Source organism: Malurus melanocephalus, unplaced genomic scaffold (genome assembly GCF_030028575.1).
Source record: "Malurus melanocephalus ecotype Western Australia unplaced genomic scaffold, MMel_1.1 scaffold_196, whole genome shotgun sequence".
NCBI classification, from domain to species: domain Eukaryota; kingdom Metazoa; phylum Chordata; class Aves; order Passeriformes; family Maluridae; genus Malurus; species Malurus melanocephalus.
In genome coordinates, this window is record NW_026623428.1 from 15,654 (window position 1) to 32,074 (window position 16,421).

Here is a 16,421-nt window from a genome sequence, read left to right on the forward strand (position 1 = left end):
GTTTAATCCTTAGAACTTTCAGAATAGTCTTGAATATAGTGTTTTCTTGGCTTCTCACTTGCAAAAAAACCCTGAACAAACCAAAGCCACCCCCCCCCCCGATCAAACAGAAAAAAACCCAAACTAAACAGGAAAATATTTATTATCTGCAATAGCATAAGGACTACTTTATGATAGGATTTGCTTTAAAAAAATCTGAAACATAAATCATATTTTTGTGTATACACTTGTAGAATTGAGAAGAGAAAATACAGACTCAGAGCAATAAATCAATGAATAGTAAATCAACTGAAAAAACAATCAGTCCTAAATATCGTTAATTGTAAAAGAAGTGGTTTCTTTTTTTTCCTTTTTTTTTAAAAAAATAAATATAGCAGACTTTAGTACTTAGCTAGCCTTGCTGCTTATGGAACTTGATGAATAAAAGCGATTGTCTACTAATTAACTTCTTTGGAAAATGAAATRACCCACTGAATGAAATGAAATAATGCCTTTTTTGAGTTGATTGCACGTATATTCTGGCACCCTTATTTGCAATTTGTCCATCTTTTTTTTCCCATTTACAAAGTATTATAAAAACCATGGACGTGTGCAGTTTACATCCTTGACATCACTAAGTCTGTGTGTGAATTACTCCAAAAATTATTTCACAATACGTACCTTCAATTCAGTTCTAGAAGATGAGTATAACRCTGCATATTCTAGTACAAAATACTTTATCCTCAAATGTAATAATCTTTTACCTAAAGTGTAATACTTGAACAGAACTTTTTTTGATCATGACAGATTAATTKCTGTTAAACTGACTTCCAAGTACTGACCTGCCTCAATCTTTGTTATCTATGATTAATGGTATTTGCAACACTGAGTTTGTCTGAATATTTTGGTTGTACACAGAAGTTCCTCAAGACCTAAAATACTAGGAATTCCTTTTTATTCTACTTTTGTTTAAAATCCAAACTATGGGTTGGTAATTTTGAAAATTCAAAAGCTAAAAGTGCAGGATAAGGAAAGCTGCTCTCCAAATAAACTTCCATTGAAGGTAAAGTTTGAATAATTAATCCTTTTAGTGGAAGTGTGATGGTTGTAATATTTTGACTGGTTCTTGTTTAGAAGAATAAGTTGCATCTCACACTAAGAATGCTTGTAAAAAGCCTTGTAAGTTTTTGTACTTTCTGTTTTAGTTTTGCAAATAGTATAATATATTTATCCTTGTACAAGTTGTATAAATATATATCATCTGTGAAAGCACAGATTTGTGTTTAAATATGATATGCATTTGCTCTCAAATGAATAGTTAGGACAGGGACCCATATTTAAATTAATGTGATTTTGTCAAAGACTAAATTTTGGCCTTTTCATTTAAGAAACACATCACAAACTGTTGTGAAGGGTYAAGGGTATTTAAGAGGTTAAAAAGTAATCTGTATCGTTTGTTGCTTTTAAAGCTTGGTAAAATTTCTGGTTAAACTAGGTCATAAAGAAATCAATAATTTTATCTAAATTGCTTTTGCTTATCTGGTTATAGTTCTGTACAAAATAGGCCAAACAGTCTTCAGGAATCTTTAATGGGCAGACAATAATTTCTTGTTTAAAATAAGTCACTACTAAGTTTATATCTTCATATAAAAGTATGCATCATTTACAAGACCAACTATGATGTGCATTTCTAAAATTCAGTATAAAGCAAATAATTTTAGGAAATGTCAGTCAGTACACACTGAGTAAACATCTACAGCTGTAGTTAATACTCCTGTGAAGTGAAAACACTTTTAGTTTGTCAAGGCCTAAGTTCAGAACTGATAGCAGTTCTTGATCTGGTGGAAATAAGCTAAACAGAGAGATCATAATTAAGTAATCGYCCAGACAAATATTTAAATCTAGAAGGCTTTGTATTTAAAATAGTGCATATATTGTTTATGATTAGATATTTTCTTGGGCTGTTCTTAATATTTTCAGGGCAGCCAGGGAGCTGAAATAATATGGGGTTGTTTTTCTTGAGATTTAATGACGAATCTGTTTTTCATAAATATACCTGTACTAGAAGTATAGTGGGAATCTGAGAGAAGATAAAATTTCTTGTTCTACTCTTCCAGCTGGAGATATTAATCAGTGAATTGATAGAAGCATTAAACCATTCAAAGCTCATGTTTTTATGCTGAATGTGTATTCTGAGCAGAGAACATTTGTGTTGCAGTATGAATACTTCAACGCTGTGCTCATCAACGAACGGGACGAAGAGGGAAACTACCTGGAGCTGGGCAAGGAGTTCATCCTGGTGCCCAATGACCACTTCAATAATTTGCCTGTGAACATCAGCCTGAGCGATGTCCAAGTACCAACCAACATGTACAATAAGGGTAAGGAAAGAGTGGCTTTGTTTTGTCATCCCACTGCCCAAAAAAAGGCACATYCTTGCTTAAAAATGGAGCTGTTGATTAACTGTGCATTATCTGTGTTTTCCAGTYGGCAATAACACTGACATTTCTGTGGAAAAATGTTCTAAGTATGACAGTTCTTTAATATCTTTTGTTCTGTGGCAATTTAGCAGTTTAATGAGGTTGATGATTTGCATGAGCTCTGCCAGAGMGTATGGCAGAATATGTTTATTCAAATGAATTATTTTCCAGAATTTTCAAATTATTTGAACAGAGCTTACATTGTCATTTACCACTTGTATTCTATCTTTGCTGAGGTCTAGAGTTGTCTTTGAAAGATATGGGATAGGTGGAGAATACTTTTCTAGGTTTACTCTTTCAAACTTCTGAGAATATTTTTAGCTGTGAATGTTGTATTGCAGCTCTCTACACCCCTGATGTGAGTTTTCAGGTAATATTTACAAGGAATAATTTCTACTCCCCTATTTTCCACAGGAGCTGGACAGCACATAGAACTAGCAAACAGCAAAATTAGTTATTAGAAGCGATGAACTTAGGTCTAAAAATTGGAATGCAAACTAAACTCAGATATACTTCTACTAATTTTCCTTTCTCCATTTCCCTTTAATCAGGCAGCATGAACTTGTATTTTTGCAGTGCTTATGTAGCACCTATTTTCCTCAAGCCAGTAATAAAAGAAAAATTAAGAAGGAAAGCACCAAAGKTTCCTAACAATGTCTACAGTATATTTGTCATTGGTCTGTAGAAAACTGCCTAATCCAATTAACTGGTTCCTCTTCTGTGTTTTAACGACACTAAAAGACATCTAAAAGGATATTAAATGCTTTCCTCTTAATACATTCCAGGCTAGCTATTGTGGTAATTCATGCAGGGATATTGTGTAATCACCAATGGAAGGCAAATTATTTCCAATAAGTTGATCTGGTAAGAGAAGCAGAGGATATGACAGATTCTTTTTGAAGTTAGGATCCTGACCTGAGAATCCTGAGAAGCCAAAACTCCTACAATAAAGTCTAAAACTAGGGATGAAAGAAATAAGCCTTCCCAGAGAGTATTTGAAAGGTTGTGAAATGATTAGTGCAGGATATTTTGAAAGGACTTGGAAAATGCTTAAAGTTTCTAAAAATACCAAACCAATACTTTTTTTTTTTGTGCAAGTGCTAATATTTATTTAATCAAGCCTGTCTATAAATTAATTCATTCCAGAATTGCTAAGGAGGAAAAAGAGAAGGTTTGTGAAGGAATGTAGAAGTCAGGCAAATGTGTTTTTGTGGAGAAGGAAATTGTCCTGGGTAGTCAGTGAGAGCAGCACAGCTAAAAAACCTTCAGGTACAACATGTGCTACTGCTGGTATAGAATTCCTTTTATATTCTGATTTCTTACAGTTRAAGGCCAAAGTCAGGGGACTTGCTGCAGCTTGGTTTGGCCTCTCATACAGGGATTTTCTATTCAGATGAGGAACAGAGAGCTCTCTGATGATTCCTGTTTCTACTTTGTCTGATTCAGACCATCCAAAATTGTCACTWTATGCAGATGTGGAAAGAAAAAAAAGAGCATTTTAAAATCATTTAAATGTATTCCAACTGCAAAAATCCAGTTTGTAACTGGCATTTTCCTTGCACATGGACATAATAATCTTTGTTTGGAGCCTGTCAATGTYTGGAAATGTTGCTCTTGCCAAGAAGAGAACTATTTAAATTTTTGTTGCCCAGTTCTGTAATGCAGAGGGGTGATAACAAGTTAATTAAATCCTAACCTGAGGGTACAGGCAGTAGATATTGATAGGTTTACAACCAAGTGTCTGCACAATACCATTTCACTGTAAAGGGCCTGTTGTTCATTTCAAGGTTATGTTTTATTTTATTGAATTACTAGGGACAGCCATAGCCCAGATTCACAGTTGAAAATAAAAAAGTGTGATCACTGAATAGTCAAACACAGGGCTCTTGAGTCAGCGTTGGAGAAAAGGAACCCTATTTGTTAGTTCTAAACTTTTCCCTTAATTTTGGTTTTTGTTTTTTTTTTTAATTGTACAGATATTGATAATTTGCAATGGGTTCAAGGAAGAGTCACAAGACTCATCAAAGAATCGACAAATGGGCCATGGACTGACACCACAGGAGCTCAGTYCATTTAGCTTATTCAAGAGATGATTAAAGGTTTAATTAGTTGTTCTGTAGTTAATTACTAATACCAGGCTCTATAATCTGGTTGCCAAAGACTGTAAAAATCCAGTGAGTGAAATCAGGTTCCATTATTTCACAAATTGCACAACTGTGGGCTCAGTTAAGCTTTGGGAAAAGCTTYGGCCTGGTCAACTTCCCTGTGATCGTACCCAGCTGTGGAATCACTGAAGTTCATGATCCCTAACTGGCCTCTAAATGAGATTGGCCAAAAAAATCTTGGCACATAAACATATTGCTATTTTTCATATATCCTGGTTTTTTTTTCCACAGAAAAGCTTAGAAATATTGATGGTTACAGCAGGATTAAATAATTCTCATTATTTAAGTAAGATGCTCTGTGATAARTCTTAGCAARCAGTGGCTCTTCCATCCCCAAATTYGGTAATTATCAACTGTGCACAGGTTTGTGACAGAAAGCAAGGAAAAGGTTCTTAGTGAACCAGTCATGTACAAATATTCATAGATGAAAAAAGGGAAGAAGTAARGTCTGTTTTTCATGTTAGAAGGAAAGTTTAATTTTTGAATGTACAGAATCAATCTGAATCCAGTTTGGGCAGGGCAGCACCAAGGCAGAAGTCCAGGTGTATGTAAGGCACTGTCTCATCCAGATGCTGTGTTTTTATTATAAAAATGTACATGGCTTATWCAGAGGCACAAAGTGAGTTCTCATAGGTGTTATTTTTTATGTCTTCCTATTAATTTAGAATRTAAATGATTTGGGATGTGCTGCTGCCTTGGACATACCTTGCAGATATTCTTCCACAGTTATGCATTCCTGAGGTACTCAGATATAACTTTCTGCATATCAATCATATTTTAAACAGCTATTGTGGAAGAGACTAGTAATAATGAAAAATTATTAATAATATAAAGTTTGTATGGTTTCAACATTTGATTTATTACTTTCTGAGATGCCAGTAGTATATTTAGAAGAATCTAGGAATGTGACATATAATAAAAAAGCAGCAGTTGGAATGTGGGCAAGGCTTTCTGGCAGCCATCCACAGGAGCGTGGCAGTAAGATTGCCACTGGGGAGAGTAGGATTCTGTAATGGATTTATGTGCATGAGAAGATGATAAAAAAGACTCAAAACTGATATTGCAGATGCTGACAGCTTATAAAAGTGAAAGAGAAATAGAGTAGCATATTGCCTTTTGTTAGTATGAGAATATAGGTAACCAAGATCCCCCATTCTTTGTCCAGAATATGTGTTGTATCTGAGATGAAGAACCTAKTCCAGTCTTTTTGGTTTTTATTTTTCCTAAATCTGTCACCTCCTATTTGCCCCTACCTGTGGACAGCAGTGCCATATTTTCTACTATCGAGTTTTCATTCAGCAGTTTTTTCATGGAAGAGGCTTATGAATTCTTGGATAAATGTGTTTTTCAGAGGAATGCCGATGAAAACCCAAGCCCAATTGAGGGTCAGTGTGTCTTGGTGACACATGTTCAGACAGCTCTGAGTTATGGCCCCTTTTGGAAAGCCAAGCAYAGCCCAGTGCAGCACCAGAGGTGGCACTCAGCAGGGTCTCATCCACCTCTGGTGTCTTTGCATGAAATCTAGGAGATATTCGAGGAAATGTCAATTTTAACAGCTCCTGGTTTTCAGCTTTTGCAGTTGGTCTCTGTTGATGCGACAAACTAAACTTTACATTTGTAGCTTGTAGAAAAGGGAACAGGCCAAGTTYTCTTCAATGATTCAAAAATATCAGGATGCAAACACTTCTTGCCTTTCAAACTGTCTTTCTCAGTGTTCTAGTTTTTTTCACAGTACGAAAATTAGAACTAAAGAGAGACTTCTGTGCCTGAGAATTTTTTCATGTATAAAATTATTATTTATTTCTAAACCCCTTATGTTTCACAAAATCTTTGCTGTGTAGCTCTGCCTCCATATTTGGTCTAAGACTGAGATTTTGCACTAAAATATTACATACCCAAAGACAAGCTTCCTAAATGTTCATAAAAATAAAAATACCTTTTAGAATGAGCCAAGTTTTGCCTTCCTCATTGGGTATTTTGACAGAAATAGGGTAAGGGTTGACCATGTGTGAATCTGTCTAGCAACCCTGGGCAGCRTTCTGAGATGTGGTGAGGTAGACATGTGCCAATAGAGGTAGACTGGAGAAAGCACARTTTCTATGTTTGGGTCAGATCAGATGCAGCTTGAGGAGGATGTTTGATTYTGCCTTAAAAAAATAGAAATAAAATAATTTATCTTGGCGATAGAAGGGAAGTAGGCTTATATAAGTTGATTTAAAGTAATGGGAGGTTTTTCCTTTGTTGTCATTTCTAGTTTACTGAATATATAATCTTGTTTTACTTGCAGAGTTTTATAATGAAGAAATATTTCCTAGAGGATAAACCTTCATCCCATTAACACAGCTGACARTGCAATTAAGTGCATTCTACAGCTTTGCAAAACCTACTTACCTACTGAACTTTTTTTGGTGCCTCTTAAAAGTCATTGAGCAAACAGCCCAAACTTAACAACTTGATAAAACCCCCATATTTTCAAATTTTAAACACTCTCTATTATCCTAAGTGTATTTTTGTTCTCATCACTAGTAAACGTATGAGGAAAAGACATATGCATATAGACATATATGAAAGTATATGTATTTATATCACTATCTATATGTGTGTGTATATATATATATAGTGATGCAGTCTGTTCTCACACCAAAGGATGTTGACATATACGTGTGATTCACTGAAGTATTGCAGGAAATGTTATGGACACGAGATAGTTTTGTTGCCACAGTTCTGCACCTATGTTGTCAAGTCCTGCAACAGAAGAAATTTAATTTAAGCTGCAGCACAAGGTTAATGTGTTTATTTTTCCCTCCGTGCAAAGATAGTCAGATCACAGCTCTGCACTGCCTTGTACAGCACACAGCAGATCAGTTCTGAGAGCCAGGACAATATTGTAACYGATATTTCAGTGCTTGCCTGTTTTCCCATGGTTTGTTCCCAGTGAGATTCCATTGTACAGCCCCAGGCACAGTTTCTCACCTTAAGGGCTGTGAGTGCTGAAGCATTTCAGAGCTGGCTCAGCAGCCTGGTCTCTTCAGCACAGCCCCAGGTGTCACTGTCACACACAGAGTTATGTTTTCATGGTCCTGAGATTCAACACTGAACCACTGAGCTCTGTGTGATGAGATTGAAGCCGGAGATTCAGACTTTTGTGGAACTGACACCTACTTCTTTTAGTCTGGGCTTTGTGCCCTTCACTCCTAGTAAAGCCCTGGATTAACATCACATAAACTCTTAAATGCCACTCAGAGGAGCACACACAGCAGCGCCGTGCTGGTACAAATGAGTAGATTTGTTCTGAGCAGACTTAGTTTTGGAAATTTTTCTTCCCGGTTTGATTTACAGTGAWGTCTGTTCAAATTGGTTTGAACATGGCAACGTTCCTGCCACGGGACTTTGTGAGAAGAACTGATTACTGTCTTTGCAGTGCCCAAGGTGAACTGCTGATTGGTGTGTAGCAAAGTGGGATGTGTTGGGCAGTACAAAAGGACCATATTTACCTGTCCATGTGCAGCGAAGTCTGCAATAACAACCCTTCCACGTGTGGCTTTCTGAGCACCTTCCTGCCTCTCCTCTGCTGCTCAGGCTGAATWGAAATAGCAGAGTCTGGGCATGTGCAGAGGGCTGCTCACGTGCATTTGCCATCTTCTTTAATTTTCTTTTTTTAGAAGACTGATATTGATGACTGTCTCACCTAAAAGGCCTGAGACTCTGCTTCAGGGAGGATGTGTGCTCTCTGCAGGGAGAATAAAATATGGTAGAATCAATTAGGGTATCTAATAATGACATGTCAAAATAAAGAATAAAATTTCCCCCAAAGCATTGGGTCTGAAAAGTAACTCTCCAGCTTTCACTATAATGGAGAATAGGGCTTATACTAATGAGAGATGTTTCAATTTTTTCTGTATATGAATACATTCTAAACTCAGGAAGTTACATGAACTTTTATCATAGTGCTCATACTGATTTCTTTTTAACATKGACATGATTTATACTGAATACATGTCTCAGAATTTACCTACAACTTTTTCTGACGATGCATCACGTCTGCTACTACAAAAGAGGGAATTTTCACATCCTTTCTTACATCTAGCAAGTTATATTTCATTGTACTGCCATGAGATTTGGAATTATATTTTGAGTCTACGGTSACATTTTTGTGAATTGTGTAATAAAGTCTTTGTTTCCTACCATCATGTATTTGAGAGGAAAGCAACTGAGCAATATGGTTTAAATACAATAATAATTGACTTCCAAAAACCTCTTGTTAATAACCGTTTCCTCTTTCCTACCCCTGACATTAGACTGTGATACRTGAATTCTGCCTGTTGCTGTTTTGGCACTTGGGAGGATTTTTCTTATCAGATTGGCTGGGCTTTGGCAAATGCCTATCAGCAGCCCAGTGGCTGGTTAGTTAATAAAATCTCTGCTATCATAAACTGCCAGGTGCTTCAGTAAATTACTTTTGCATTTTTACATCACCAGGCCTGGTTCTCTGTTAAATTAGGAAATGCAYGCGTGTTACAGGAATGATCTTTTTTTAAGGCAGCTGGAGAACAGTTTGTGCATAGTCAGGTGAAAAATTATTTTCTTCAAATCCTTTATTTGATTGAGATTAAGAAAAGGAAAAAAAAATGAAACCAAAACAAAACAAAAATATTCCACTGGATTACAGATTGTCAGGTATCAAACAGGGTATGTTTAGATATTGAAGTGGTAGCCTTAGTGCAGGATGTCGTTTACTGACAGAGCTGACAGAATCAAGATAGAAAATAAAATTTGATGATCAATTATACAATCTGAAGTTATTCTGCTTTGAAAAATAAAAGCTATAATATGAATTTTTACTTAGAGAAGTCTGTCTTTATTGTCTTCCGTCTGTTCTTGTGCTGATACTATGATAGAGCTGCTGCTCTGGTGTTTTTGAAGTACAGGAAGCAATTTTATCAGTGCTTTCCATAACTGCAGAGTTTTCCAGCGATGCATGCTGAAGTCCATGAATATTTTCAAGCATTTCTGTCAACAGGAGATATGGTTTATGTCAACTCAACTAACAAACATAAGGCACACAATATGTTGCTGAGAGTCTCAGACTGTGTAAATCAAGCTGCAAAAATCCGTATTTTTCTAAAGTTGTTCATGACTGTAAGATAAAATTTAAAGTTCAAAAATAAGTAAAAAGATAAAGAAGTTTTCATTAATAATAAATTAAACTAATTTTTCTGTAAATTAATACCACACTAGTACTAATTCCATGTCAATGGATTTAAAAAACATTCAAATATTAAAAACCATTTTGACTGTAACYGTGAACACTCTGAGTAAATAAGGATTTATTTAAAAAGTATCTTCCAGCTCTTAAGGTATATTTGGACTTCACTCATTTTGGCTATAAATATTTTCCTGTGGATTTAAATTCTATTCTTATTTTTTGCTCTCATTTTCACAATTCACTTCCTTTCCATGTTTGNTTTTTTTTTTTTTTTTTTTTCACAAGGTTGCAGTAGTGTTTTGCAGAAAGAGGCTTTATCTCTTTGTGTTACAGCTTTGTTCATGGCACGAGTCCTTGCAGCACATGTGCCCTGCTTTTTGTGCCGCTGTCTCTGTCATCTATCATTTCACTGGCTGTTGAAAGTCTAGATTTTATCATGTGACTTAAACCTTGCTTTAAAAGCTCTCCGTTATGGTTATTGTTATTACTGCTGTGGAAAGCTGACAATTGATTATTTGTGTGCTCTCCTATCGTTWTGTGGATTGCAGGTTGTGGATTATTTTGGGTTGGAAGGGGCCTTTAGTGGTCATTTACTGCAATTGCCCTGCAATGGGCAGGGACATCTTCACCGGGTCACGGTGCCCCGAGCCCGACCCCGAATGTTCCCAGGGAGGGGGAATCATCCATCCCCCGACTGTCCTGTTCCAGTGTCTCACCAACATCATTGTAAAAAATTTCTTCATTATATCTGGTCTGAACCTACCATCTATCAATTTAAAACCTTTATCTCTCCTTCTGATGCAAGATATTTTCTTGCAATTGTTTCCATCCTTCCTCTCTTTCTGCCTTCGTAATCACCGATAGTTTTAGAATTTTTTTACAAACAATATGAATGGAATACAGCTTTGAGTAATTCTGAACTCAATGTCTTTAGTACAAAAAACCATCAGGTCTAGCCTGTGCTTTTCAGCTTACCATATTTACTTCTTGAATGCTGAAAACATTGCAAAAGGAGATCTCAGACTTCACAAATATTCATTAAGTTTTGCTTGAACAGTTTAGAGACTGGTAAAGAATATTACCTGTGTCAAATGGCATTTCCATTGCATGATGCTCACTGCATGTTAAAAGATGAGTTTATGCTCTACAAGTCAATAAATGCAGACTCTAATCAAAAGTTTTGCTTGCATAGGAAAAARAATCTGCTGCATGTAATAGAGCCTTCTCTAAAAGATATTGAAATGTGATGAACCACAACCATTTTTTGATTAAGTGAGGTTTTTTCAATTTGATACTTAAAAAGAGCTATGAATATCATTCAGTCATACTTTCCTATCAATGCTTTCCAACTGGCTGCCAAAATCAAGATTACCTATTTTCTAGAATATTAGAACCAAAATAAAAATTTCTCCAGTGATGCCGAAAGATTATAATCTGCAGCTAGCACATATGCAAGGCCATTTTCCTGTAAAGTGTGAAATTAAGAAATAAAATCTTGTCTGTCACCRTCCTATATGATTTTATGGACTTCGCTTCTGAAAATTCAACATCCTGGAGTTATTATTTAAATACTCATGATCACATACTCTCCTAGACTGCTTTATTTATATTTTGAAATCCTTCCCCTGCATTGTTTGTCTTCACGTTTTAAGATCTGTAGGACAGTGTTTGCACTGTCTTCCCAGCACTGGACATTGTTTAATTTAAAAGGAGCTTTCTTAGTCGAGCTGATTCAGTCAAGGTTGCAGAGAATGTCCTATCTTCCCATATTTCTTTGTTTTGACTCTTGTTGCCTGTTGGACAAAGATGCACAGACTTCTCTGCTTCTTCCATCTGGTTTTACTTAAATTTTGCTTCAAATCTGATTCCCAGAGTTTACTCAAGCTTCTGCTTTGTTCTTGAAAATGGCTTTAGCATCACAGATTATTTTTTTCCCCCTCTCAAGCCTGTGTCTTTAACAGCAATCCTTTTGGAAGCGCGGTCATGGCCACGCAAGATGTGTTCCGTGCTTTATCTGCCCCGTGCTCGGCTCTGTCTCTGGCTGTGGATCTCATCTCTGTGTTTCCAGTTCATCCTCATCCCCATGGCAACCAGCTGGCAGATACAGGATGGGAASGGGAAGGGTTTCCTGTAGGCATTTCCTGCTCTCTGGCACTCCTGGCTCAGCAGCTGTTGCTGAGTTCCTCAGGGCTGGGCTTTGCCTTTAGACAGATGTGGTCGGGGAATGTTTGTTACCCAAACGGTCTCAAGTAAAATGTTAAGAGGCTTTTGGACCTGATGCACCTCTGTCACTCATGGTTCCACCCCYCCTTCCTTGTTGCTTTTAAGGACAAGAAAGTGACAGTAATCCTGGGTTTCTGAAGACCTTTAGGAGTGAATATGCACTAATTAAATGGTTGKTTGGCAAAGCAAAAGCTGTAACTTTATTAAGGGGAGAAGATTGACATTTGACAAAGATTAATAGTACTTTATCTGAAGACACATATWATTAATTTTGTCTACTGTTTTAGAATACTGTAATAATTTGTTTCTTCAAGCTGCTAACAGACAGATCCTTTGATTTTTCTCGGGTATGTGTTGTGTGAAGAGGAGAAAAGGCGGCTTGCTCTTCTGATGAGGCATTAGGATGCTTGGCTAGAATATCAACTGTTTCAAAATATTGTTTGGCTAAAAACTTACAAAGACATTTTTACACTATACTTTGTTTATTTAGGTGTCCTGCAGCTTTTATTTGGCACATTCCTGAAGGAGCAAATAGTGTTTAAGAATACATAACAGATTCTGTAATGTGCTCATCCCAAGATACATCTGTACATCTGCTCAGTGTTTTTAATGCTATCTTCAGAGGTTTTAGAACCAGCTGAATATTTTCATAGCTTGTATGAGTAAAACTTCCATTTTACTCCAATTGTGCAAGGAAGTGCTGCACAACGATTAGGAAAGCACTAGAGAAGTAAGGGCCTGTTGATTTGAGAGGGTAAGAGATGGTGACTGGCCATGGCAGTAGATAAATATGTTATAAATGTGTTATAAATGTGATATATTCAACACTTGAACATTCATGCTGTGCTGGTGCTCCCAGGAATGGAGCAGCAGAGGTTTAATTTACTGCAGCCCAGTACAACTGTGATGCATTTTACCTGCTAAAACTTTTCTCTCTAAAGCTGCTCGTGCCTCCATTTGCTGCATGTGAGAGGCATGATGAGCTGACAAACACAGGATGACTTTAGAACCTCCTTCAAAGCAATATTTGTTGGTCCCAACTGTACTGTCTCTCCGTGCCCCTGAATATCTGAGCAATAGGAAAAAGACATTTATTGTGAAGTTCTAGTTAACAGGTTTGCACGGTCCTGTGTTTCGAGAGGCTTTTGTAAAGGCTTCTGCACACATCTGTCCCTGAGAAATTTCTGCAAGGATGACTTTTATATTTCCAAGGCTGTGCCTTGCCTTTGTCATACATCACTTTGACAATAGCTCTGATAAAATTGTCCCTTTTGGAATGTTGTGTGTTAAATATTTTACAACATGATTGGCTTCATTTAGCAGCAGTCAYATTTGCTTTCTTTCCCCCTAATTTGCAGTGTGTTYCACTGGCTTCTTCTATTGCTTGTTRTGACACTTYTCCTGCTCTGACACTTGCCAGAGGTTTGAATTTCCAGGCTGCTGATAGTTACCCTTGCATCAGACTGTGCAGAAATTTCTCCTTGCCATGTGTCAGAACTGGCTCCTTTTGTTATATTCATGATTAATTTTTTTTTTTTTTTGTGATTTAAATGCGGTGAATATAAGTTCATTTTGCTTAATTCCTATATTCTCAGAATTTGTTTTCTTTTCTACTTGGAAAACCATTGCTATCAGAGGTTTTTCATGTTGTTCACATTTCTCTCAGTCCTGGCATCTTAAGGACTGAGGTGTGGTATTTTTTACTTAAGGTCACTGTGGTGTGGTATTTTTTACTATTCTTTCCTGTTTCACCATCATCAATTTGTATCATGCAAAAGTGTGCAAATGATCACATTTCACTGAAAATACAGAACTATCCTGCAGTAAAATGAATTAATTTATCTGTCAGTATTACTGGGTTTTGACTCTGGCTCTCCTCAGCTCAAGGTAGTTGCTGGGTGGGCAGTCCTRTCCTATCTAGCTCAACACAGGTCTGACTGCCCCAAATCCTGGCTCCTGGGACAGCAGCTCTGTTCAAGCAGCATCTTTCCAGCTMTTCCTGGGATGCCCTTGACTTCTGCTCTGGGTTTCTCCTGTAATTTAAAACRAAAGTTAATATTCTGTATTCACAGATGGTGCCTGTGTGCTGTTTGCAGAGCTTTGCTCTGACCTGCCCCCTGGTCAGTCTGGTCATACTGGTTGCTTTTAGCTGAGACATCCAAGAAGTTAAGCAGGGTCCAGCCAGGCCAGTACCAAAGGGGTTAAGTCATCTCAAACCTTCTCAGATTTGCTGCAGGACGTTTTCTGTAACTCATGAGATGGCAAGTTCTCATGAGACAGAAACAAATCCCCAATCCCAGAATGCTGTTAGTGAGGAGTCTGCAGCTGYAATTCTCGCTTTCAAATGAACTAAAGTTGAATCTCAGTCCGTCTTGTTCAKCCAAAAAAAATTAAACAAAAAAAACCCCAAATAAAAAAGGAACACAACCCCCCCMCCACCATAAAACAATCCAAAGCATTGTCCAAATGCACTTAGATGAAACTCAGCATAAAAATAAACGCATCTGGCCATGCTCCAGTTCTTCTGCTGTCATTTCAAAGGAGAAGGGTGAGGTTATCAGGGAAATAYTGGAAGATGAAGGCCCCAAATGCCAACTGCTGTGCCTTAGTGCAGTCACGTACGTGAAGTCTTTACCATCCCAGATCCTCTCAAGGAGGGAATGTGATTCCTGACATTGGTGAACAGTTCCCAGCACACGAAGCAAAGTGGACAAACACCTTCTTTTATGTCTGCAGATGGCCAGATGCTTTGATCTGTGAGCTGATGCATCCACATTACCCTGGAGTCAGAGAGAGGGGAAGAGGGAGAAAAAAGTGAAGGCAGTTGCTGAAACTGGCATCCAGCCCCAGCTCTGGAATATGCTGGACCACCCTGAAAAGCATTCATATTAGTGTTGAGTAGTGCAATTATTGGATTGTTGGTGTATGTCCCAGCAAAGTATGTGATTTTGTTATTCTTTAAAATATGACCAGACTAAATATGTTGTCAATGTCATAAAAACGAAGCTAATATTGTTGCTATCTCTGAGCCAGAAAAATGTTGGATTCTGCATTCCTTTTGCAGTGCTTGGGCCCRTAGGCTGTGCTCAAACTGCCTCATTGAATGACAGAAGTGCTCTGCCATGTAGGGCTGCCCTCGAGGTTGGCAGATATTGCAGGAGGGAAGATCATTGTCAATGCCAGCATCTCTGACAGCTTTCCAGGAGAAATAAATTATTATATTGCAAAAGTAATGTAACAGGGGGGAAAAATAAAGATCATTAGTAACTTTTCTTGATAATAAAGCAGAGTATGGCAAGAAAAAGAAGTGTTCCACATTTCATAGTTACCGAGTTCTTCAGAGGTTTCCCTTATTTTCTGTAAAACTGGCTGGAATAATTAAAATGCAGAATGAGTTGTGGGTGTATTAGTTTCTATCCATAGACTTATCATACTCTAGATACTTTTATAGATCCTGTGAACATAAAAAAAGAGAAAAATCATTACCTTTGGCTGTTGCACATCTTTCAGTCTGTGMACCTTCCTTTGTTGAGACTTCAGACCTTTTCGGGTCATCAGGATCCATGACAGCAACTTAATTGCTACATGCATTTGTGCTGTTCTCTGGCAATCTTGTTTCAGTTCCATGTCACTGCACCTACTTTCCTCGGGGTTGGTTTTATGTTAAATGTCASTAAGAACAGGTAACTTCTACACCAACAATGCTGGGGTAGAATCCCATATAATTGCAAGCCAGCTCATCTAAAAGGCAAGGGAAAGGGAATATTTTAATTACATTTTATCTGCCAGGAAGCAAAAGCAAAAGTTGTATTTCAAGAACTGTGGAGGAAGCTATTTACATTTATTATCTTTGAGCCTCACAACATCGTATTAATAATTTTGCATTTATATGAAGCTTTACTTTTTTTTCTCCCTCACCAAATTTCTGAATATTCACAAGGATTAATCTACCACTATTGACATATARCTATCTTGGGGATGCAGATGACGTTCACCAGAAATTGAAAAACTTATGAATACTGTTTCTAAGTGAAGTACTGGGAGAATTGAAACAATTTAGTGTAATTACTAAAATTGGAAATTGCCCAGAACAACAAGTTTAATGTACAGGTTATTAGGTGATGAGAGTATAAAATTGTAATGAGGACRTATGGTCAGAACTCAGTTGTATTTGGGATGGTGCATGTGGACAGAGATGCACCCTCATAGCAGCAGTRTAAAATTTAGAACAAGGAGCTGTGGTTTCTGCCTGCAGCAGCCAGTAAAGGCTCATCATTTCCAGATCTGCTGTTTGCTACTGCGGCTTTATTTTTTCCCCAACTTTTCCTTTTATTCCAAGGATTAAACTGATTGTAGCTCTATTTGCTC

General features: G+C 37.2%; 1 protein-coding gene across 1 annotated transcript in view; it reads left to right on the forward strand.

The window, feature by feature from the left end:
• Positions 1 to 2,197: 2,197 nt before the first annotated feature.
• CACNA2D3 (calcium voltage-gated channel auxiliary subunit alpha2delta 3) overlaps positions 2,198 to 16,421 on the forward strand; it is a gene marked incomplete at its 5' end in the record, with an annotated part of 215,312 nt that continues 201,088 nt past the window's right edge. The window contains one exon of the mRNA XM_057373420.1: positions 2,198 to 2,360. Within this exon, the coding sequence (XP_057229403.1) occupies positions 2,198 to 2,360 (163 nt within the window). The remainder of the gene's footprint in view (positions 2,361 to 16,421) is intronic.